Source organism: Stenella coeruleoalba, assembly GCF_951394435.1.
Source record: "Stenella coeruleoalba genome assembly, chromosome: 3".
In the NCBI taxonomy this organism is placed as follows: domain Eukaryota; kingdom Metazoa; phylum Chordata; class Mammalia; order Artiodactyla; family Delphinidae; genus Stenella; species Stenella coeruleoalba.
In genome coordinates this window covers 132,180,538-132,206,056 of record NC_137148.1, presented here as the reverse complement: position 1 = coordinate 132,206,056, position 25,519 = coordinate 132,180,538, and the positions used below count along the sequence as shown (strand labels likewise).

The window sequence follows — 25,519 nt, the reverse complement described above, 5'->3', positions numbered from 1 at the left end:
TATGGAATCAAATGGAGCTCGGTTGCCACAGGCAGCCAGCTATATGCATCTGTGGTTCCACAATACAGTGTAACCTGGAAGTAGTGATTTCACTATATTTGGACCAACTAGGAAATCCCCGGGGGAGCTGGATGCTGTACTTTTTCCTTCTTACATCTAATGTGCCCACTTTCAATTTCTCAACCCAAGTTCTGGACTTGCCAGAAAATAAGCGTTGGGTTTCCAACATACAAGCACTTCCCATATTATTCAGATGGAAACCATCTTTCATCTTCAGAGGGTAAAATCAACGTAACAATGACTTTTTGAACTAATCAGAATGAGTATCCACCCAGGCTCCATTTCTCCTTTTCTATTTGTGGAGGTCTCCCTTGTAAGAATGATTTCTAAGGCCTGTTGACTCGGGCCAGTTTCCTCCTATCTTTGTTTCCATTGCTTGTAAGTTGAAACAATATTTCCTAATTCTTTATGATTTCAAACAACTTACCCATAAGTAGTCTCATTTCATCCCCAAATCAACTTTATGGTGAATGGATTATTCAATCTTATTTTACAGATGAAGAAGTTGAGGTTCAGAGAGGTGAGACAAGGTCTCACAGAGATTTTTGAAATATTTGTATCTCCTGACAGCCACCATGGTCTTCTTTCTACTTTGTATGAGTTTCTCTCTTTCATGAGTCAAAATATTCATTCATTCATTCATTTATTCATTGACTCAACAAGAACATGTTATCTGCTGGAAGCAATGGGCCAGCTGCAGGGGCTGCCTATACAGGTCTCTTGTCATGGAGGAGTGTTCTGTTAGAGAAGTTGCTGTTCGTTGCTCAACTAACAGCCTTTCCTTTTCCTAATAGAACTCTACTACTTTTTCAGGAAATGAGCATACTGTGTCCCTTGATCTCAGAGACCCTAAGTTCCTACCCCAGGCTCAGGGGATGTCCCTGATTTGTCTAAACCAGTCATACACTTCTCATAGGTTGGATTTGAGAACTGGTTGGTAGCCTTGTTCTGGATAATAAGTTACAAGAGGAAGACTGCTTAGAAGGTCTTTCCTTCCTCAATGAAAGTCATGGAACAATGATGTGAGAACCCTCTGACTCTCCTTTCCCCTTCCCAAAAATGAACCTGACGTTCAACAGTACATCAACTCTACTGTGACCATGTTGTGACAGATGAATAAGACAGAACTGAAAGAAAAAAGCCTGGGTCCTTGATAATTTTGAATCTGTGGGTTGCCTACACCCAGATGTCTTGTTATGAGAGGAAAAAACAAACCCTTTAAGTTTAGGCTTCTGTGAATTGGATTCTCTGTTGCCCACATTTGAATGAATTCCTAAGTGATTCAGCTGACTATTTTGGTGACAAACATACGAATTCTTATTTGTGTTAGAGTTCTTAGTCATTGCTGCTTCACCCCAGCCAGTTCTGAGGGACTGTACCCCATTCATAGCCCTCATTGCTCAAATTGCAAATGGAATGATTGTATTCTGCACAGTGGGGTCTTTCTTCTCATGATCCTAGGGTGCCAACCACAGACCTGCCAGTGAACTACAACCTAAGGCCTGCCATGGGAAATGAGAAATGGAGGAACTGGAGTTCTCTTTCAGGGCTATGGAATTTATAATGGAGAGAATGAGTCAACCAACTCAGAGAGCTGAACTGAGGGTCGCAGAGAGGGCTTGGGTCTGGGGTGTGTGATGTGGACCAGGAACAAGCTGAAGTCATGAGGAAACTGGTCATGGGGAGAGGTTCAGAGTTGAGCAGAAAGAGACACCTGAGAGAAGAGCAGAGCAGGTGATGTCTTGGAGGTTCTTGATAGGGTAGGCATTCCAGACCATGAGTGCCCTTGTCAGGAGTCCCCTCTTCTCTGGGGTAATATGAATGACCCTCTGTCCTTGTCCTCAAAGAAGCTCTAGCTAATATACTCGACAACAAAAGCTATATTGTGAGTTAATTTTTTTAACGTTTCCTATCTCTCTTTCCTTGCATAAGTAGTGTGAAAGATAATACTTCTTTACAGGTTTGTGGTTGGGAATATATGTGAACAACGCAGTACTTAGCACATAGCTGCAATTTAATGAATGTTAATTCCTTTCCATTTTCCTAATAATTAGGGCTGTATGGAGGTAGAATGGACTACTTGGAAGAAAGTAGGCAAGCAGACGCTTGACCACATGTATCAGGCTTTGAAAGGATGGTAAATTAGTGATCTTTCGCTTGCCTTTCTTTTCCAAAGTTCATGATTCTCCACATCTCTGATTGAATTAGCTTCTCAAGGTAAACCTGTCTATTTTCTTTACCTTGTGCTAGTCCCTACAAAGGAGTGGGTTAAAATTATTGGCTATACCCACCCACTCAGATGCTGGACTGGATCCACACAAATTGAGGAATTGTTGGTTCCACAAAGGAAGGGATGATTCTACAAAGGAAGGGATGTTGAGCAGGCAATGACAAGATATCCACTGCAACAGGTCATTCTGCCTTCTGTGCTCCTTCAACACCACCTGAATAGCAGCTACTTGTATAATTAACATTTGTTGGGTGTTCATTATTTGCCTGGTACGCTGCTAAATGCTTTCCATGGACCATCTCATTTAGTACTCAACAGCAATCCAACATGTAGGTACTATTAACTCCATTTTATAGAGGGGTAATTGTGCGCAGAGAGGTTAAGTAATTTGCTCATAGCCACACAGCTGGTATGTGGTCAAGATGGAATCCAGGCAGTCTGATTTCCCAACCCACAGGAAATCATAGATAGTAAGGAAGCTGATGCAAGGGTCACTGGGTGAGAGGAAGCTTACTGAGTGGATCCTCATGGTTGACAATAAGCAGGAGAGGCTACCCTTCTCCTACTAAGAGAACCCATAAAATAGTCCCCTTCTCAGGCTAAAGCCATTTCCTGATCTCAAGAATCATAAGCTGTACAAGCTGGAGGAGATTTAAAGATCTTACAACGAGTCAGTTCTTGAAAATGCTCCCAATTGTGAAATTCTTTTTTTTAATAAGTTTTACTTTCAGGTTCAATTATCATACACAAAAGATAGCAATCAACTATACTTCAATTTAAAAGAAAAAAAAAGAGAAAAAGATGGGTTCCTTTTTGCCCTCAGGATGGTGCCCATACTCCTTCATGTGGCTTTTCAGGCCCTTGATGATCTGACCCCAGCCTGTGTTCCAGCCTCCTCACTTGGCACTTCCATTTCTTCCTCCTGATTTCAAGTCCAGCCATATTGAAATCCACACACACACACACACACACACACACACACACACACATGCACCAATCAAAATCCTTGGATCCCTACATGGTCTCATTGTTAGTCTACACATAGACCTGTTTTATTTTTTTAACTTTTTTTTTTGGAGAGAACATTTAAGTTCTGCTTTTATTTTTAAATACTATAATATACACTTTTAAATAGTTTTAATAATGTAATAAACACCTGAAAAGCTGAAATTCTTCACTTAGTCTGAAATGCCTTGCGGCTATCACCACTGAATTTTATAGGCTCCTCCCTCTGCCTGAAATTCTTTCTACCCCACCCCAATCCTCTCCAATGTCCTTTAGGTCTAGACTTAGAAAGTGTCCTTGACTCTTTTCTTCCACCTTTAAGACTGGGCTAGGAATCTTTTCCTAACACTCCCATAGCGTTCCATCCTTTCCCTGTCACATCTTATCAAAAGGTGCTTTATTGCCTGTTAACTTGCTTGTCTCTCACTAGGAAACACTAGCCCATGAGCTTATTGAGGACAAGAATGGCTGGTGTAACACTGCAGCCTGGCACATTGCAAGAACTCAATATATAGTTCAGAGGCTGACAATATTTTATTGTTAAGACCGGATAGTAAACAGTTTTGGCTGTGTGGACCATACAGTATCTGTTGCATTTACTCAACTCTGCCATTGCAGTGTGAAAGCTGCCATAGACAAGAAGTAAACAAATGGGCGTGGCTGTGTTGCCATAAGACTTTATTTATAAGAATGGATAATGGGCCATAGTTTGCTGACCCCTGCTCTAATGATGAAGAAATGAAGAAATAAAAATGAATGAGTGGGATTATAGTTAACCAGAGAGGAATTACTGGCTACCAAAAAGACCCCTTTATCAGGAAACATGTATTCTATTTTCTTTCTATTACTTAAAAGACTTTTATCCTCTGTGGCCTTATCTGTAGAATGGGACCTGATAATAGCGCCTCTGCCTAAAGATGAACCTATCAGGTCCTTAAGGGTAAAATCTATGAACCTATCAGGTCCTTAAGGGTAAAATCTATGAACCTATCAGGTCCTTAAGGGTAAGACAAATCTTATTTGTCTTTACTCCCAGAGCCTAGAGCCTAGCAGAGTTCCCACATGCCTAGGGTATAATAGGTGGCAGACACTAGCTGGGGTGAAGTGTTTGGTGAGGCACGTAGTTGGATCAGGTAATAGTGTAAACTCTTAAGACTGGGAAAACTTTAGTCATCCAGCCAAATTACCACTATGTAGAGGTCCTTCTAGGTTTAGACTTGGGGTCTTTTGATTCCAAATGACAAAAGACTCAACACAAATTGCTGGAGCCCTAAAGGGAATTTACTGGCACATTGATGTGCCTTGATTCAGGGACTCAAATCATGGTTTCTCTATGTCTCCACTTGCCTTCTGCCTGGTTGGTTCTCTTAACAGGCAGCCTTCACCCATTGGCTGTACGATGAGTAACATTGGTTTCAGGCTCATGTCCTCACAGTTCAAAGACCAGCGGAAAACAGGGAGAGTCCCTGTTTCTCAAAAGCTGTAGTAAATGTGACAAGACTGTGTATCCTTGGCTTTGTTTGGGTCACCTGTCCATCCTTGAGCCAATCACCACAAATAAAATTAATGCCAACTGCACCTTGTTGACTGAGAAAGAGGGAGAGAAGGTTCTCCAGAGGCAAACTCCATACATAGAAAAAAAAGGTGGCAAACACATGGAGAATCTAGGAATGCTATTGCCCCTCCCTGAAGAATACTATGCTTTAATACAATGATACAAATTAACCATCCAATATTAGGATGTTTGTGAATTCCCTGAAGCCTGTCCACTGATCCCATCTTAGGAAGAGAAGACAGCGAAGCTTAGTTTCTTTTTTCCAGTGTGTGACCCCTTCCAGATACCAAATTACTAGTAGCATTTTCATTTCTAAAATAAGCATATATGTACTTCTTTAATAATAAACTTTATGTATTTTAGAACAGCCTTAGATTTATAGAAAAATTGTTTTGCTAATACAGAGAGTTCCCATATAACCAATACCTAGTTTTCGCTATTGTTAACATCTTCCATTAGTGTGGTGTATTTGTTACAATTAGTGAATGAACATTCATAATTATTATTAACCGAAGTCCAAAAGTTTCCTTAGTTTTTACCTAATGGCCTTTTTGTCTTCCAGGATCCCATTCAGGATACCACATTGCATTTAGTTACCATGTCTCCATAGGCTCCTCTTAGCTGTAAGTTTTTTAGACCTTTCTTATTTTTGATGACCTTGAAGTTTTGAGAAAACACTGGCCAGATACTTCGTAGAACGCCCCTCAGTTGGGCTGTGTCTGATGTTTTTCTCATAACTAGACTTAGGTTGTGGGTTCTTGGGAAGAGACTGCAGAGGTAAAGCCCCGTTTATCTCACATCTTGCATCCTATTAACATGACTTATCTCTGTTGACGATGATCTGGATTGCCTGCCTGAGGCAGTGTTTGCCAGGGTTCTCCACTGTTAAGTTAGTCTTTTTTTCTCCCTCTCCATACTGTATTTTTTTGGGAGAAAATCACTGTGTCCAGCCCACACTTGAGGAAGGGAGTTTTGCTTCACCTCCTTGAGGAGGATGTATTTACATACATTACTTGGAATTCTTCTGTGAAGAAGATTTGTCTCTTCTCCCCCACATATGTATTGATTCAATTATGTATTATATCAGTATGGAGTCATAGATATCTCATCTACTTTGGGTTATAATCCAGTACTGCTTTATTTATGTTGTTGTTAAGATTGTTCTAGCTCCGGTCATTAGGAACTCTTTCAGTTGTCTCCTTTGTCCCTTTAACAGCTTTAAATTGTAGATCACCCCCCACCCCCCCAACCCCCCACCCCCACCCCACCTCACCCCCCCGCCCCCAGCGCTTCCCTACTTCCTAGCACTGCAAGATGCTCCAGACAAATCTTAAATATTTCCTGCCTCAGTCCTAGAATCAGCCGTTTTCCCAAGGAGCTGTAGTTCCTTTTGTTGGAGAGTAGTGTTGGAAACTAAGATCTGCGTGCTAGGTGTGCTCAATATGTGCATTTTAAAAAGTAAATGTATTGTAAATAACAAATAAATTCTCTAAGTTTTTTAAAATAATCTAGTTATTTTAAAAAGCTTCTTACTAGAAGTATAGTGAATTCCTTTCCTACTTCTTTCCATAAAATTCGAACCCCATGGGGTTTTCTTCAGCTTTTTACATCCATATTACTAATAATGGGCTTCTGCTGGTATTGTTTGATCAGTTTGGACACTCACTGTTGACCTCCTGTAATGGCAAATAGGGTTTGCCTCTAGTGCCACCACCCTACTTTCTGTCTGCCCATCTTCCCAAGGAAGTCATATTTCAATTTTGTGTTAAACCAGTAGCCAGAGTTCCTCTTATGATGATAGGACCATCATTTTCCCCTGTGAGTTTTGAAAGCATTCCTGCATTATTTTCTAGCTTGGCTATTTAGAAGACCAGTGCAATTCTGATCCTAAATCCTTTCAAGGCAATATGTTTTTGCTTGTTTTCCCTCTGGAGGTTTTTAATATCTTCTCCTTATGCCTAATATTCTTATATTTCATGATAATATACTATTTCTGTGGGGATCTTTTTATTCATGAAGTTTAGCCTTTGATTGGCCCTCCCAATCTGGAGACTCATGTTTTTGAGTTATGAGAATTTAGAAAAATATTTCTTTAATGATTTCCTCCTCTCAATTTTCTGTTTTAATATTCTGAAACACCCCTAGCTATTAGACTTCATAGATAGGTTATATTTTCTAGAAAATTTCCTTAACTTTATTTTTCAAATCTTCCATAAAATTTGGGGGTAAGTATAATCTTTTAAATTTCTAGGAGCTCTTTCTTTTTTCTCTGATTTTTCTTTTTTATAGTTTCTCTGTTTCCTTTTTTCTTGGAAGATACTAGTTTTGGGTTTTTTTGTTTGTTTGTTTGCTTGTTTTATTCTGCTCTTTCTGTTGTCTTTACATCTTTGTCGTACAGAGAACTTTCCTGAAATGTCGAGATTCTTGGTTGTTTTTTCATATCTTAAAGTGACACCCTAAAAACTGATTAGCAGTGCTGCACGCATGACTGAGACTCATGTACTGGTGACTTTATTGAAGGGGGATTGGGTGATATTGTTGGGGGGCACCCAAATATCAGTATCTTTGAGTGTTTTATTTGGGCCGTCAGTTTATTGAGAGATTAAATCACCCAGTTTCCAGGGAATAGGGTGGGAAAAGGATTCACAGTTTAGTGAACATACAGTGGAAAGACTTTCTTTGAATGCCTCTATTTTCATCCCTTCCGCCCTGTTTTCTGGGTTCTCTGATTCCAGAGCCTCACCCAAGATTGGTATTTTCACTGATCCTTCAGTGTGAGAAATTTGAAGGTTTAAGGTTCATTTGGCTGGTGACAATCAAATGAAATTTTCTAAAACAATCTAGAACATCTGTGCATCCTTAAATTCCCTCTCTGGGGCTAGGTAGGAGTTGGCCACTGATATGCTTGGTCTCATGGTGCAATGCCGTAAGCGTCACAGATCAAAGGAGGGTGTAGTGATTAAGATCACGGACTTTGGGATCAATCAGAAAGTCTTAGCTTAAGTTCTGTTTCTACAATATTTTTGCTGTGAATGTCATTTACTTAGCTCCCTTAAGCTTCAGTTTCCTCATCTGTTAAAATAGAAAAAAAATTTCTATTTCTTAGGGTGTGAGAATTCAATAATACAGCTCTATCATGTAGCAGCGTGCCTGGCATATAATTAAGCATTCAATAACTAATGATGATGATTTAGAAAACACATCTGGTTGGTGAGCATTGATTTGATTCCTCCTCTAAATGATTCTGTGGTTCTGGATATATTGTTGAATCCATAGCGTGCAGAAGGGCCATAAATATCATCTAGTTCAAGCCCTGAAATCTAGTTCATGAATTGTCTTGCGTGCTCCTCTCCTTCAAGTGGTTTCACTAACAAGTGGTAGAATTGGGCCCAGACCTTGAGCCTGTTTGTTACCTGAGCCTGTCTGGTAACTATCACCATATGCTTCCTCTAGTGAACGTCTTTCCTTGCCCAGTAAACTCTAATGGTGTTTTTGGCTTATGTGATAGTTGATGGCAGCCCTGCTTTTATTTCTGTATTATCAGGGCGAGGGGTACAGGGGCTGGGTGAGGGAGAACCCAGAATGGGAGCAGAGCCAAATTCCCATCTAACTTGCCTTTGGCTCAGCATGAGGAGTCTGTGTGTAAACCACTGCCAGAGGGGAGAGTTAACTGCATTTTATTGTAAGCTGCATGGTAGCCAGGAGGACAAGTGCACATACACACAAGCATAGATGCTCATGTATGTGTAGGAAATCCCCCTATATGAGTGGACAACGGAGTACATGCATGCCCACACCATCACTCCACATGTTTGCACACACACTAATGGGCAGGAGAAACGTGCTCAGCACATTTTATTACACATCCCAGATTGAGGAAGGCCATTCAGGAGGGGGAAAGGGAAGATTATGAGGCAAAACGAGAAATGAAACCTGAAGGTCCCGCCCTGTCAGCATTAACGGGAGTATAAGAAATGGAATTTGGACAGACGGACAGACTCCTGGGGCCTGCCAACAACCAAAATGTCCAAAGGGCCTCTGATTCTCTGGCTGGTGATTGAGCTCCAGCGGCTGTATCTGAGTAAGTGTTCTCAGACCTTCCATCCAGGAGTCCCTGGAGGCTTGGCACCTCCCGGATTTCCATGGCTGATCTATAAAGGTGAAGTCCATTTCATTCCTGCGTCCACTCAGCTTCTCTTGTTTGGAAGGTCTCTCCCTTTCTTTGTGACGCAGGGTTTATCTTGAGACTGGTTTGGGAGTTTTAGGGCGGGGGGATTTATGTTCATACCAGGAATGGTAATTCAAGAAGAGACACAGAGATAAGGGGTCAGATAACATGGGGGAAAGAAATGTCCTTTGCAGGTCTTACTAGCACAATCAGAGCCAGGGGAATTTGTTCTGCTAAGACGCCTTATTATAATCCTTATTTTTCTCTTTATTTTTAGCAGTTTTTGTTTGCTTCTTGGTTTGTTTTATTTTGCTGGGGGTCAGGCGTCCAGGTGAGGTTTACCTTTTCTGCATATTGTTTCCAGGTTTCGGATGATGCAAATGTACACACACTAGGTGTGGACCAGTACAGACCTTCACATCCTGCTGCTATACAGGTGGAATGCTCTGGGCTGAGCTGAAGTTGCATCTTGGTCATTAACTTTTGACACTGGTGACTATGGCCCTTCCATGGAAGAAATGAGGGACTTGGAAAAGACCAGTTTTAACAATCCATGATTCTAGAACTAGACAATATCTAATGTCCCTTGCAGTTTTAACACTTCATAGTTTCTGCACATGAATCTTTCAAATGTGCTGTGTGAGAAAACACCTACATTCCACGAAAAACAAGCCTTTGTCATACTGTTCTTTGTGCCTTTCTTTCCTCTAGAACGCCATACACCCTCAGGTCTCCACCTAAGTCAAGCTTTTCCTAACTACCCATAGCCTCCAAACTGCTTTAAGTGTTTCTGCTGTGAGTTCCTGTCCTCCCTGGAGTCCCGCCATTAGAGAACTTGTCGCCCTGTAGTAGTTGCTCATTTAACTGTCTCTCTCCCCAGATACCCTGTGGGAGTTAGTGGAATGAAAGCAGTTCCTTTCCCTTTCTTTATCATTGTTTTTGCCTGGTCTTTACCTTGTCCTGGGACCTGGAGGTGTGGAGGGTTTGGTGATGCTGAAAGTTGCTCTGGCCGCCTTTCCGGCTACTGGCTGGACACTGACTGAGTGGGCTTCTCCAACCCTACTTGAAGAAGGCAGCACCTGGTGGATGAGCTGTTTGTTTTTCATTTGTGCCTTTTCTAAAATGACCTCTTTAGAAGGCAGTGACTGCTCAGACTCATTGTTGATCAGAACTGAATGTGCTCTTAAAAGATGTCAGATCAAACCCTTCACTCTGTAGATGATGAAATTGAGACCCAGACTGGGGAAAGGCCTTGTTTAAGGTCACCAGCTAGAGGAGGAACCAAGCTGGCACCAGAACCTAGGTTGTACCCACCATCCTGGGTAATTCCCCAAAAGAGAAATTGATTTAATACCAATGATTCCTTTGCTTCAGATAATTTTGCAGCTGGAAAGAAAGTTTCTTATCATATCTCTAAGATCAGAAATGCTTGGTTATTTGTACTAATAATTTATTAATTTCATGTGGCATTTAATACTCTATCTCTTGTGAACTTGAGAACTATTTCTTTTTTTTTTTTTTCTCGGTACACGGGCCTCTCACTGTTGTGGCCTCTCCCATCGCGGAGCACAGGCTCCGGACGCGCAGGCTCAGTGGCCATGGCTCACGGGCCCAGCCGCTCCGCAGCACGTGGGATCCTCCCAGACCGGGGCACGAACCCGTGTTCCCTGCATCGGCAGGTGGACTCTCAACCACTGTGCCACCAGGGAAGCTCTTGAGAACTATTTCTGAGGCGAGCATTCTCTTCCCCCTTTGCCTTATGAGGATAATGAGGTCAGGATTAGTGTGGTTTTCCTCCAAAGAACACAAAAGCAGTAACTAGCAGAATAAAGTTCTCAATGTAAGCCTGATGGGTGTTTTTCTGCCACACCTGCTTCCTCTTTTTAACATTAATTTTTAATCCAATGAGTAATACAGAGACACCCTTGGTGGAACAATTTAAATGTTATAAAGTTAGATCCCTTTTGACTACTGCCCTCAACCCCAGTCCCTTTCCTCTGATCATGGAGCTGCTGACACAATGAGTTGGGTGTATGTCCCACCAGCCACTTTTCTCTACGTTTACTTTCACACGTCTGTGCCCACGAAACCTGCAAACTGGTTTATTTATTTTTTAAAATGGTTTTGTATGTTATGTGTCATTTTGAAATGTCTCCTTTTCATACGTTGATAAGGCTTGGAGTTTTCATGCCGATGGATATACATCTGTCTAATTCTATTAATCTTGTACATTGTGGTTCCACGGAAGGACTGTGCCATAGGTTAGCCACTCCCCATACGCACACTGTTCATTTCATTCCCACACATATGACACTGCAGTAAACATTTGCAAATAGGCTTCCTTGTGCACCTGTGCTTTTCTAGAGCAAATAACAAACCATAAAATTGCCCAGGCTTAGCGAGGTCACTTGCATGTTGAGTATTAACCGAAACTGCCGAATTTCCCCAGAGTGTGGCTGTACCAATTCACACCCCATTTCACTCCAGTTTACTCCAGTAGGCTAAGTCATTTCCCAGCTCCCAGTCTAGCCAACACTTCATATCATCAGCATTCTAGTTTTTTGCCAGTCTAATAGTTGAAGTTTACTGATCACTCATATTTCCTTGTCTATGAATTGCCTGTGTTGTCCTTTGCCAGTTTTTTTTTTATTGGAGTATAATTGCTTTACAATGGTGTGTTAGTTTCTGCTTTATAACAAAGTGAATCAGTTATACATATACATCTATCCCCATATCTCTTCCCTCTTGAGTCTCCTTCCCTCCCACCCTTCTAGCTGGTCACAAAGCACCAAGCTGATCTCCCTGTGCTATGCGGCTGCTTCCCACTAGCTATCTATTCTACGTTTGGTAGTCTATATATGTCCAGGCCACTCTCTCGCTTTGTCACAGCTTACCCTTCCCCCTCCCCGTGTCCTCAAGTCTATTCTCTAGTAGGTCTGTGTCTTTATTCCTGTCTTGCCCCTAGGTTCTTCGTAACCATTTCTTTTTTTTTTTTAGATTCCATATATATGTGTTAGCATACGGTATTTGTCTTTCTGACTTACTTCACTCTGTATGACAGACTCTAGGTCCATCCACCTTACTACAAATAATTCAGTTTCATTTCTTTTTATGGCTGAGTAATATTCCATTGTACATATGTGCCACATCTTCTTTATCCATTCATCTGTTGATGGACACTTAGGTTGCTTCCATGTCCTGGCTATTGTAAATAGAGCTGCAAAGAACATTGTGGTACCTGACTCTTTTTGAATTATGGTTTTCTCAGGATATATGCCCAGTAGTGGGATTGCTGGGTCATATGGTAGTTCTATTTTTAGTTTTGTAAGGAACCTCCATACTGTTCTCCATAGTGGCTGTACCAATGTACATTCCCACCAACAGTGTATGAGGGTCGCCTTTTCTCCACACCCCCTCCAGCATTTATTGTTTGTAATGATGGCCATTCTGACCGATGTGAGACGATATCGCATTGTAGTTTTGATTTGCATTTCTCTAATGATTAATGATGTTGAGCATCCTTTCATGTGTTTGTTGCCTTTGCCAGTTTTTCTATCTAGTCTTTCCTTATTGAGTAGTAGGATGCCTCTTTCTATACTGCGATACTTGGGATAATAAACTGTTGAATCTCCAGTAGAAATAATTCTGTCCCACATTTTTTATTAATTTACCAAATATTCATAGGAACAAGCTCATATTTAGAAGTCATTGGTTTTTGGTGCATGTGTTCTGCATTGCTATCACAGCTGAGGTTGAAGACAATTTTATTTTTTTCCCTGACTTCATGGGAGGCAAAATGGGCTTCCACAGCATGTACAATCTGTGAAACATCTCCATTGTGGCAAACTAAAGAGACGATGAGTTTAGGGAAGGCTCCAGGCGGGTCTGAATTTGGAATGACCTTTCATCATGAGAGCAAACTTTGCAAAACCCAGCAAGTACCTCATCTGGCTTACTACCTGGGCAACTACTAGGGCTCAAGCTCACCTTCTCCCAGAGAAGGAAAGCTGGAAGTTGCTGCCGCCTAGGGTCAGGGAGGAATACGGTGCTACTGGCCATGTCTTACACAACTTAGCCAACGGGGTTAACAGAGTTAGCGAACGGAGAGTCTTACAGGAGGGTACCTTGACGAAAACCATGAGCAAAGAGATATGGGGATATATGTATATGTATAGCTGATTCACTTTGTTATACAGCAGAAACTAACACACCATTGTAGAGCAATTATACTCCAATAAAGATGTTAAAATAATTTAAAAAATATAAAAGGGATCTAGGTACTCAAGAAGGAGCAGGATGTCATCCTGACACTGGAGCTATAGCCTGCCTGGCTCTCCTGTCAATAGCATGGTTTGATTGAGAACAATCACTGATGCTCAGTTAAATCAGAGGGCTTAACATTTGCAGCAGTGAAAAACTTCCACAGACTCTCAGAGATGGAAGTTATCTTAGAAGAGGCTGTCCAGTGGTCCTCAAACAGAGTGGGTGGTCAGTGACATCAGAACGACCTAGAGGCCTCGGTTATGTACATTTCCATGGGCCTTGGCCTCTAAGATTCTGACTCAGGGTTGGGTAAGAAAATAGGTATTTTTAGCAAGCTCCCCAGGCCATGCTGATGAGCAGCTGAAGTTGGGAAACACAGATACTTCATTTTAAAAATGGTGCTATGTTCTATTTCGTATAGCTAACATGGTCAACCTAATCACCAGCATCTTTATGTCACAGCTGCCATTCCAAAGAATTCCTGTGATTCCTTTCCAGTTCTAACATTAAAAAAAAAAAAAAAATCCACAAACTCCACCTAAGTTCACGTTCTCTAACAACAAACAAACGGTCCAGAGCAATTAATTTCTACCTCCAGTACTAAAAGGAGAAGAGGACAATGGGATATAGTTCAACAGCCTGTCTCCCTGCCATAGCAACACTCTGGGGTGGAAGACAGACAGAGACCCATTTGAGGCATTCAAGTCAGCAGTAGGTGATCACTGCCTATTAAGATACACTGGGTAGAGTGCAGTTTTGGACCTGTTTATATGAGTTAGTGGAATTGGATTAAAGGGTCAGGATTTTCCATGGAGAATTTATTGTTTTATTGAATGGTACTTAAGGTCAGAGTTTTTTTTAGTTGTTTGTTTGTTTTGCGTTACTTGGGCCTCTCACTGTTGTGGCCTCTCCCGTTGCGGAGCACAGGCTCCGGACGCGCAGGCTCGGCGGCCATGGCTCACGGGCCCAGCCGCTCCGCGGCACGTGGGATCTTCCCGGACCGGGGCACAAACCCGCGTCCCCTGCATCGGCAGGCGGACTCTCAACCACTGCGCCACCAGAGAAGCGCCGGTCAGGGTTTTTTTAATCAGCAAATCTGCTGTGGAGATGTGAGCAGACTCAGGCGGTCAGCTGTTTCCACTTGAGGGATGGAGGGGTGTGGAGTTAGGAGCTCAGCAGCAGCTAAGGGCAGGCCAGAATTTGGGCTAAAGAAACATATACACTACGACCCTCTTCATCTTCCTGGAAGCATCTATCTGCACAATCCCTGTAGAGCATATTTGAGAGATTTCAGTACGTTACAGCCTAGTTTTCTCATCTTTCCTCGCAGCTCCAGCTGTATCAGAGAGTGTCGTGAGAGCGTTTTGGGGTCAGTCGGTGACTTTGCCCTGTACGTACTCATCCTGGTCTCCTAAGAGCAACAGCATGTGCTGGGGCAAAGGCCAGTGTCCCAACTCCAAATGCAACGATGAGCTTCTCTACACCGATGGGAGAAGGGTGGTCTCGAGGAAGTTGCCAAAATACCAACTTCTGGGGAATATCCGGAGAGGGGATGTCTCCTTGACCATCTTCAACACCAACGAAGGTGACAGTGGTGTGTACTGCTGCCGCATAGAGGTGCCTGGCTGGTTCAACGATGTGAAGAGGAACATCCGCCTGGAGCTGAGAGGTGAGCACGCAGGGACTGTGTCTGGGGATGGAGAGGTTCACGAGTCATGGGTCATAGAGTCAGTGCATGGTGGTGGAGAGGCCGGAGCTGCTTAAGCAATGGGTGGGCAGATTACATCTGAGACATGTTGATGACCAGAGGAGCCACAGCCTGGAGCAGACGCCTGTAGGAGCCAAAAATCCCACAGAAATGAGGGAGGGGTAGAGGGTGGGGGGTAGGGAACCAGTGAAATTCAGGGTCACTCTGAAGAGGGCAGCTGCTGCTTCTCTAGGGAATTGCAGAAATTTGGGCCCAGTGCTTTCAGCTCTCCCACTTATCATGTGAAGTATATTGACTTTTGCCTGTTGGCAAAGATTTCACAATTTTAAAAGATATTGGATGAATGAGATAAAATGTGTGGTTCGTGGATCAGCTTCAGTCCATAAGCCCAACTTCCAGCAGAGGGGAAAGGGCAGGGGATTTGGAGATAGTCACAGCAGTTTTCAGGTGATCGTTCCTTCTGTTACCATCAGTTGCTTTTGATGACATTTGAAATATGGTGGAACTCGTAACGATTTGAGCTGCGTGGAGTGCAGCCTGTGGTTGAATTATGTGAACAATAGCCACTGTTCCTGCTGGTCTGGAATGGAGCCTCTCGAATTCAGCCCTGTGTTCAGCCTGCACCGAGGACGGAGGATTCTTGGGCTCTGTTCCTAACTGGACTGGCGTCTATGAAGGCAGGTTCTGGCTAGCCAGGCAAGTAATAAGCTTCTCCGATGACTCTCATGTGCTCTGAAATTGAGAACAACTGATGGGGATGCCTCTAATTAGAGAACTTTCACAAGCATATATGAAAGTATACTTTTTATATACTGAATATATATATCTAGTATATTTTTCTCAACTCTGTGAGATAGAGGTATCATTAGGATTTGTTGAAGTTAAATGATGCCAATCCAAGTCTTTGCTTTTCAAGCCTGATATAACCAGCTCTTACTCCATAAAATATTGGTTGACATCAACACTCTATGAGGACATTTCTAAGTTCACTTGAAACTAATAATGTCTTTCTGGTCCATTAGAGTTAGTGGAAAGTTGGCATATTTAAGAGAGGGTGGTATCTGTAGCATAACTGTTGCTAATGAACTCAGATTCAGATGTTTAGGGGGTGAGTGGTTTGGGCATGAACCAATCTTTAATATCTGAAAGAGATTACATTTTCACCCTATGTTACACTCTTTGGACTCGCTCTTTTTAGATTTTAATTTTTATTGTAGAAAGAACACCTAGCATGAGTTCTACCCTCTTCATGAATTTTCAAATGTACAATATACTATTGTTAACTATGGGTACAATGTGTGCAGCAAATTTCTAGAGCTTATTCATCTTGCTTGACTGAAATGTTACGTTTGGGCTCACTTTTGGTGGGATCATTCATTTACTCATTCATGCATGTTTTTGGAACACCTATTATGTACCAGACACTGTGGTAGGTATTAGATTTGTAGCAGAGAACAAAATAAATACCAGCCATTCCCTCGTGGAGCTTACAGTGTACTAGGAGAAACAGACATTCCATAACAATCAACAAATAAATGTGTAGTTAGGAAATGCAACAAATGCTATGAAGGTCAAGTATGAGCGTGCAAAAAATGTCGAATGCGGATGACCTCCTTGCAGAAGCGTCCTTTTAGCTGAGACATGAGGGTTAAGGAGGAGTCCATCTAAGGAAGAGAGAGTCTAGGAAGCAGTAGGTACAAAGTCCCTCAGATGGAAGGTCACTAATACTGTGGAAGAACTGAAGAAAGGCCAGTGGGCTGGGGAAAAGTGAGGAGAATAGAGTGGAGGCCCGAGATGGGAAAGAAAGAGCAGATCAGGTGGGGCCCTGAGGGTGAGGTTGGGGGTTGGGTCTTCATCTTAAGGGCATGGAGAATCCAGTAAAGAAGTGTAGGTAGGGGACTGACATAATTAGATTTGTCACTTTCAAAGATTACTCTGGCCAGTGTGTGAAGAACAGGTTGGAAAGGCCAGGACTAGAGTTAAGACACCCAGTTTTCATGGGCATTTTAGTGGTCCAGGCTCGTGGGCCGGGTGAGGCAGCAGAAAGGCAAGAGAAATGGACGGATGCCGGCTACATCTGTAGGGTTTCTGTCTTCCTCCGTCTCCACTTGGCACCAGACGTATCTTCTATTGGGTACAGGTCCCACAACCACGCGCTCAACAACCACCCATCGCTCAACAACCACCCATCGCCCAACCACCGCCGCCACCACCGCCGTGACGACAACCACAGCTGTGCTTCCAACAACGACAGCTGTGCTTCCAACAACCACAGCTGTGCTTCCAACAACCACAGTCGTGCCTACACCTGACCTGCCAGCCACACCACCGCTTCAGATGAGAACCGCTGCTGCACTCACCACCACGGCAGCCACATGCCCTCTGACAACACGGGAGTCCCTTCGTGAGGAAGACACGATACTTCTGACCCTTGAGCCTTCCACAGAAGGGCCCATCCTCACTGCAGGTGCCTGGTTCAATGGGCCATTCTTTCCCTTCTTCTGGTCAGATGTACCTTGGATCCCTTGGAAGAGGGTTCTCCTGCTGAATGGGGCAGCCCAGCAACTTACTCTTAGGTCTATGTGTGTGTGTGTCTGTGTATGAGTTTGCCAGGGCTGTCATAACAAATTCCACAGACTGGGTTGCTTAAACAACAAAAGTTTACTTTCTCACAATTCCGGAGGCTAGAAGTCTGAGATCAAGGTATCAGCAGGGTTGGTTTCTTCTGAGGCCTTTCTCCTTGACTTCTAGATGGCCGTCCTCTCCCTGTGTCCTCACATGGTCTTCCTCCTTTGTGTGTTTGTGTTCTAATGTCCTCTTTTTGTAAGAACACCAGTGATATTCTATCAGGGCCCATCCATGTAACATCATTTTTACCTTAATTACCACTTTAAAGGCACTATCTCCAAATACAGTCACATTCCAAGCTACTTGGGCTTAGGGCTTCAATGTATGAATTTTCAGGTAGGGCTGGGGCAGGGGTGGGAGGGGACCACACAATTCATCCCAAAACTCTGTGTGTGTGTATAGTTTCATTAAATTGTTTCTTTTCATTGTTTTATGATTTCCTTTTTTGTTGCTTTTTTTTTTCCTTTGGGCTTTTGAAAAGTCAGCATTTTTGGTTCTCCAGTTGACCTCCCAGGAGTCTTGGGGACACTGTAAAGAACCAGGAAATGTGAACCTGGGTCAGACACCAGTTCCATCCTGCCGGGGCTTAAGTCCCTACTCAGGCATTAGAGATTGGCTGAGGAAAGGCCTCCAGATGCCTTAAAATATCCCGTGATGAACTGGTTCTACCTTTTCTTTCTTCCTTTCTTTCTTTTCCTTTCTTTTCTTTTCTTTTCTTTTCTTTTCTTTCTTTTTCTTTCTTTCTTTCTTTCTTTCTTTCTTTCTTTCTTTCTTTCTTTCTTTCTTTCTCTCTCTCTCTCTCTCCCTCCCTCCCTCCCTTCCTTCCTTCCTTCCTTTCTTTCTCTCTCTTTCTCTCTCTCTCTAGCTCCCTCCCTCCTTTCCTTCCTTCCTTCATCCTGAATCCTTCTTGATCCTATCTTGGAACTCTCACTGAATTACTAGCTCCATTAATTATGGGGGCTTATCAAAGTTCCCACCACGTTTCAACCTCTGATTCTGAGGTAAGAATATTAGAAAAGAATCATGAGATAGCTTGAAAGCTTAGGTGTTTCAGCTGCCTCAATAAGGCCTGGATTAATTTAAACAACTTTACAGTATCAAATTGGCTAATTCCATTATACTCTGTGTAGTCGCCTAAGGTCCGTGAACCCTAAGCCAATTTTAATATGTAATTTTTTATTCCTTTGGTCTTTAAAATAATCATCTTAGAATTACTACGTTTACAGTTTTTCCCCTAGATTCTAAAAGTTACTTACAATCCTTGGAAGAAAAACTGAAAGAAACATAGAAAAGTACAAAGACAACTATAAAAATAGCCCCAAATCCCACCACTCAGCACAAACACCTATTTTTAGCTGCCTTTTACCAAACGTTTTTTCTCTTCCAGACTCAGAAACTGTCCTTCTCCCTAGGACCTCTCAGAGAAGCACTGAGGCGACTTCTGCAGACACTGCCTTACTCACATCCAAAGGTATGTGGCCGGGGTTCTTTCTTTTTCTTTTCTCACCGCTTAGACTGAGGGAAACACTGAATAGAGTGTCACCAAGTCAGATGACTAGAGATGACTGTTGGGTCCTGTGTGCCATGAAGTCCACCTGGGACAAATTGGTATCAATACTGCATTTGTGGCTCATTCCTCCCTATGGATTTGAGAGAGTGAGAGAGACCCATTGACCTTGATTTGTTTGTGCGGTTCTCCACGGTAGCACATCTCTAGAATATCTGCCTTTCCACTCTAGGTTGGGTGGCGCTCGGCTATCACATCCCCCAGTTCCAAGCATACTGGTCTTCTGTGTTGAAACCCCGGAGGGTGTACTCACTTGACTCCTTGGCTGTTTATAGTGGAGGGAGAGTTCCTTCATTCATTTGTCCTTTCATCCATCCAGCCAGACTTCTTTAGGTATTTACTAGTGCCCAGGGACAGAGAACACCCTGAAAATAATTCACAGCCTTGCAGGTGCTAGAGGGGCCTACCTGGGCTTGGTTATCAGTTGTACTACTTTCCCCTGGGGGCCTCTGCCCTCCATTGTGTAACTTCATGCATATAAAATTTGGACGAGTGCCTGGCCTGTTAGTAAGCGTGCAAAAGGTAGCTGTTACCTTAGTGGAGCTTATAATCAAGCAGAGGAAAACAGACATCTATGAGGTAAATAAATCAATGCTTGTGATAATAGAGTATAGGGGGGCCGTAAAATAGAGTGGTTCATGTGTGCGTTCTGGTGTCACACTGCCTGGGTACAAATCGTGCCTCCTCTCTGCTGTGTGACTTTGGGAAAGTTCCTTAATCTCTCTGGGCCTTGGCTTCCTAACTGGTCAAAAGGGAATAATGAAGCACTTACCCTGTGTCTCTTTCTGAGGATTAAGTGAGAGAATGCAGGTAGATGACTTAGAACAGCGTCTGGAATGTACTAAATGCTCAGTAAACATTAGCCCTTTTTTTTTTTCTTTTTTTTTGCGGTACGTGGGCCTCTCACTGCTGTGGCCTCTCCCGCTGCGGAGCACAGGCTCCGGACTTGCAGGCTCAGCAGCCATGGCTCACGGGCCCAGCCGCTCCGCGGCATGTGGGATCTTCCCAGACAGGGCCACAAACCCATGTCCCCTGCATCAGCAGGCGGACTCTCAACCACTGCGCCACCAGGGAAGCCCAGCCCTTTTTTTTAATGACAGAAGTCAGTTTAGGGGAAGAGTGCCCCCCCACCCCACCACCTCCCCACAAAATAGGAAGACAGGCATCTACCTAAATTTGTTTTCTCCTTTCCTTTGTATATTTTCCAGGGTCTAAAAGTTGGGTTCTCCAGTCAACACGCCAGGCATTGATGCGGGAAGCGAGTGACTCGGTGGTTTCTCAGCCAGGAGGTAGGGGGGTTGTGCTCCTGTGAGTGGTTTGCCTTTGGACTTGGGAACAATCTGTCATCTGCCTGCTTGTCTTGGAAGTCTGCTCTTTTGATTGCACTGTGGTCACGTCCTACATCCTCCCACCAGCTAGGATGAAAGTGAAACTTGCTAAAAGCATCAGTGTTGGCTCCATCCCTTCTCTGCCTCAGTTCTGAAAACCCTCTGTTGGGATCTGAAGCTAGGAATGCTAGTAGGAAAAGTAACCATTCATCTTTCAAAACATTACTAATTTATTTTAAATTATGCAAATAGTACACCAGTGTAGTTTTGTTAGGGATACATTTTTTTAAAGCTATTTATTTATTTATTTTTATTTATTTATTTGGTTGCTCTGGGTCTTAGGTGCAGCGGGTATACTCCTTAGTTGCAGCTCACCGGCTCCTTAGTTGTGGCATGCATGTAGGATCTAGTTCCATGACCAGGGATGGAACCCGGGCTCTCTGCTTTGGGACTGTGGAGTCTTAACCACTGTGCCACCAGGGAAGTCCCTAGGGATACATTGTTTTGTAATATCACTGATATTAGTTGAAGATGATCATTCTTCAGATCTTTTTCTATTCCCTTATGAGTGGGTATAGATATAGAAATATACAGTTGTGTTTTGTGTGTGGATTTTTTTAAAAAATGCTATCATATTGTGTGCAGCCTTCTGCATTTTTATTCACCTAACATTATACATTGGACCACTTTCTTTTTTGGTCCATGTTGATCTCCATTACTGTGTTAAATTGCTGTATAGTATTTTCTACTATGGGTACTTATAGTATCCATTCCGCATTGAGGGGCACTAAGGTTGTTCCAAAGCTTCACATCATAAATATTCTGCAGTGAGGATCCTTATAGGTGTCTCCTTAGTGTTCATGCAAGCGTTTCTTTAGCTAGGGTGGTGACCAAGAAGGAGAAATACTAGGTTCAAAGAAATGTGTGCTTTTATTTTTTTATAAATTTATTTATATTTTATTTTTGGCTACGTTGGGTCTTCATCGCTGCACACGAGCTTTCTCTAGTTGCGGTGAGCAGGGGCTACTCTTTGTAGTGGTGCGCAGGCTTCTCACTGCGGTGGCTTCTCTGGTTGCAGAGTATGGGCTCTAGGCACGCAGGCTTCAGTAGTTGTGGCACATGTGCTCAGTATCTGTGGCTCGCGGGCTCTAGAGTGCAGGCTCAGTAGTTGTGGCACATGGGCTTATTTGCTCTGCGGCATGTGGGATCTTCCCAGATCAGGGCTCGAACCCGTATCCCGTGCATTGGCAGGCGGATTCTTAACCACTGCGCCACCAGGGAAGTCTGAAATGTGTGCTTCTAAATTTTATAGCTATTACAAAATTGTCCTCTGGAAAGGCTGTGCTAATTTATCTTCCCACCCACAGAGTATCTGCTTTCCCATATCCTCCCCACACTCGATATAACCATTTGTTTAATTTTTTTCAATCTCCCGAGAAGAAAATGTCATCTCATTCTTCTGTTGTTCCGATTAGCAGAGAGTTGGAGTGTCTTTCTCTATGTTTATTAGCCAGAAAACAGCCATCCTTTAACTCTGTGAAGGAGGCAATGTAACATCACTGACAAAGGCTCGGAAGATGGAATTGGAGGGTCCAGACAAGAGTGAGCGGAAGGGAGATAGGTTTTGAAGGAAGACTGTAAATCAAGATGAAATGCAAGGGTGATCTCATGTTGAAAAGCTTTGGCATGCACTAACTCACACAGTGGGAGGACGGGAAACCTGGACTGGATGTTGATAACAAGGTGCCAGTGATCCAAACCTTCTTTGTCCATGGGATGCGGTAGGGTGGGGGCCTATTTTCTGGCAGAAGAGAAGGCAGCAACTAGAAAAGTGACAAAGGATGGTCAACGAGTTTGCAAAATGTTTCATTTATTCCACTTAAATCTTGGACTATTTTACACTGAATACAAGGGAACAGAAGGTCATCTGATGTTTTACCGTCTTTTATAATATCCCTGATAATTTCATGTCACTTCTGCTTGATAAATCCTGGGAGAGAGAACACTTGTGCCCATACCCATAGGCGGCACTGCTGAAGAGGAGCTGGTTATAGGAAGGTCTGTCAGTCTCTGTGTAACATCTGTTCGTTGTGGAAGAAGCCAGGGTTTATTGAGCACATATCATGTGCCGGCATGGGGTCAACTATTCTCCTGGGCCACTTAGTTCAATCCCTCTTACCAGATGCTCCAATCTCTATTTGTCATAGCTTTTTCAAGCCCACACAGCTGTTGGGTGCCAGAGCCAGGAAGTCTAGCTCTGATTCCATACTCTTAGGTATTAGTTTATTTTGCCTTACCTTCCAGTCTGAAATAAAATATCATGTTCTTGTCATTTACCATCCTTTTTTTCCATCGGTTTTTGTAATGAAACATTTATAATACATACTGAGGATTTAGCTAGGTGTTAGGTGCTGTATAAGGGTTTTAACTTGTATTGTTTTATTTAAATCTAACAATGACCTTCTAGCCAGGTATAGGTATTATCCCCATTTTACAGATAAAGAAATGGAGGGTCAGGGAGTTTATTATAGAAGCGAACACCTACTGAGGTCTGTCTTTGTTTCAACGCTCTGCATTTTACATGCATTACCTCATTTGATTTTTCACAAAATCCTATGAGACAGATACCATTATCACATCCATTTTAGAGTCCATGAATGTTATATATCTTGTCTGGTAGATGATGGACCTGGGCTTAACCCTTCTCTGCTCAACTCTGATGCCATTCTGACCCCATGGTAGGCTGCCCCCGCCCCATCTACCCTCTGGAAGCACTTAGAGAATAAAACTACTTCTTCATTTGCATAAAAATGCTTTCAACCCATTTCAGAGAACCTACATGCTTCTGTGGGCTTTTTCTTACCTTGGCTAAACATTCCCAATTCCTTCCTCATGTCTTCATGTAATTTTTGGATGGCCAGGCTGCCATGGTTGAGGGCTGCTTTAAATTGTTCAAGTGGATCTTGCTACAATTATTATTCCCTAAAATTAGCATTACCTGGAATGGCAATTCTTTACTTCCTCTCTTTGGCTGCCTGGAACAGAGTTCAGAGATGTGGAGTGATTTGCCCAAGATCACACAACACAGCAGTGCAGAGAGAGAGGTGGGATCACACCCAGTTTCCAGGGGTATTATTAAAATGTGTACATGGACTCCTAAATGGAGTTGTCTGTGGATGAACTTGGCAGGGGGACAAGAACCCCCCTGAAATTATATATATATAGTTGTGTTTGTATATGTACACACACATTTTCCTGGGGAAAAAAGTATAGAACTTTTATTAGATTCTCCAAGAATTCTGCAAAGCTCCAAATGATTAGGAACCATAATTCAAACAAACAACAATAACAATAAAAATTCTCATAGGTTTCTTCCCCCCAGCTAAAGGCAGCCTGTTAGGGGAATACGAACTCTTACGCCTCTAGGTATCTGGGAACTCAAATCAGTCCCTCTAGCCTGAGGATTAATTTCATTTCTTGCTTGGCCACAGGAATGTGTGAAATGGTCCCAAATTGCTCCAGAGTGACCCAACATCTCTATTGGGTAAGGACTCTGAAGCTAAGGTGAGGAGACCCACATCACCATGTCATTTCCTAAATAAAATCGGGTGGCTTGGGATTAAATCCTCTGCAGATTATGCCTCAGCCTCACTTTTAGTGCCTCAGTAACATCCCAAATCCTTTTTTTCTAGTCCTTTCTCCTCACATTCTTCTCGGTAGCCTGAGGTGGGGGTTAAAACACCTCATTTGGGGAATGTGAAGGCTCAGGGTTATATACCAGCTCTAACGTTTTATGCTTTATTTTTTTCTTTTAGAATATCAGGTTCTTGTTCTAGGCTTTTTGAAATCTCAGTTTCCTCAAAATGTACAATGGAGATAATAGTACATGGTTCATAGGGCTGTTAAGTGAGGAAATGCATGAGAAAAATGTCTGGTCCATAATTACTGGCTAGTAAATGACAGTCCTCGTGACAAATTCTGATCCCCTCTGCTCACTGGATCTCTGCTGATCTTCCTACTAACACATCTTCATTCTCTGGCCAGGCCGGCTGGGGAGCAAGAGGCCACATCTACCAGCTCCCAGCTGACTCACTTCCTTCCAAATACAGAGACACTTTTTTTTTTCCCCCTGATTTCAAAACATATTAAAGAGCTACAGTAATCAAAACAGTATGGTGCTGGCACAAAGACAGACATACAGACCCATGAATACAGTAGAGAATAAACCCTCACATACACGGCAGAGACACTTTTTGGTTTTATGATTTTTTAACTGCTAATTGCACCAGGAAAACAGCTGATGAGTGACAAAATTGCAAACTTGGGGAAGTGACGAAAGCTTTTTAAAAAATCTCATGGCAGTCATTCTCGACTCACTATTAAAATAAATCTGATTCTGAAAGCTTTTCACTGGCTGCTTATTACATGGCTCTATGGAACTCTCAGTTATGGGTTTTGTTCCTCTGGTGGACATCTTTAATCTTCTGATGCCTCTCAGTTGTTTTGTCCTTCTCACATCACTCAATCTAGGGAGGCTTCACTCTATAATTTAGGCTCAGAAATCAAGTTTTGCTTGAAAAAGAGCTGTGGTCGAGTTTGCCATGCAAGGGCTTCCTGATTTGTATTATTTATTTGATTAGACACCTCCAAGTATGTATCTCCTGCTCCGGTGCCCTCCTCTGCTTTGAAGGTATTTGGTCTGCAGACATCATCTGAAGAAGCCCTAGTCAGGATGTCAAATCCTCACCTCCACTCTGTGGCTGCCTAGAAATAGAGTTCAGAGATGTGGAATGACTTTCCTGAGATCACACAGTGAGGCAGAGGGAGAGCTGAGACTCTTACCCAGGTTTCAGAGGTTTGAAATTTGGGCCCACGAACTCCTCGGGAGGTGTTGTCAGTGGAAAACAGATGGGAAATTGAGGCCCAGCAAAGGCCAGTGAGTTGAGAGAGGGCTTGCAGTGATAGGGAGGCTGCTGAGACCAGAGGCCAGTTCTCCTGATCCCACGT

At 42.9% G+C, this 25,519-nt stretch overlaps 1 protein-coding gene across 1 annotated transcript in view; it reads left to right on the top strand.

The window, feature by feature from the left end:
• Nucleotides 1-8,873: 8,873 nt before the first annotated feature.
• The window catches only part of TIMD4 (T cell immunoglobulin and mucin domain containing 4), a gene marked incomplete at its 5' end in the record, with an annotated part of 33,719 nt that continues 17,073 nt past the window's right edge, over nt 8,874-25,519 (top strand). Inside the window, 5 exons of the mRNA XM_079916682.1 lie at nt 8,874-8,931; nt 14,612-14,950; nt 17,130-17,456; nt 19,005-19,088; nt 20,393-20,473. Of these exons, the coding sequence (XP_079772808.1) occupies nt 8,874-8,931; nt 14,612-14,950; nt 17,130-17,456; nt 19,005-19,088; nt 20,393-20,473 (889 nt within the window). The remainder of the gene's footprint in view (nt 8,932-14,611; nt 14,951-17,129; nt 17,457-19,004; nt 19,089-20,392; nt 20,474-25,519) is intronic.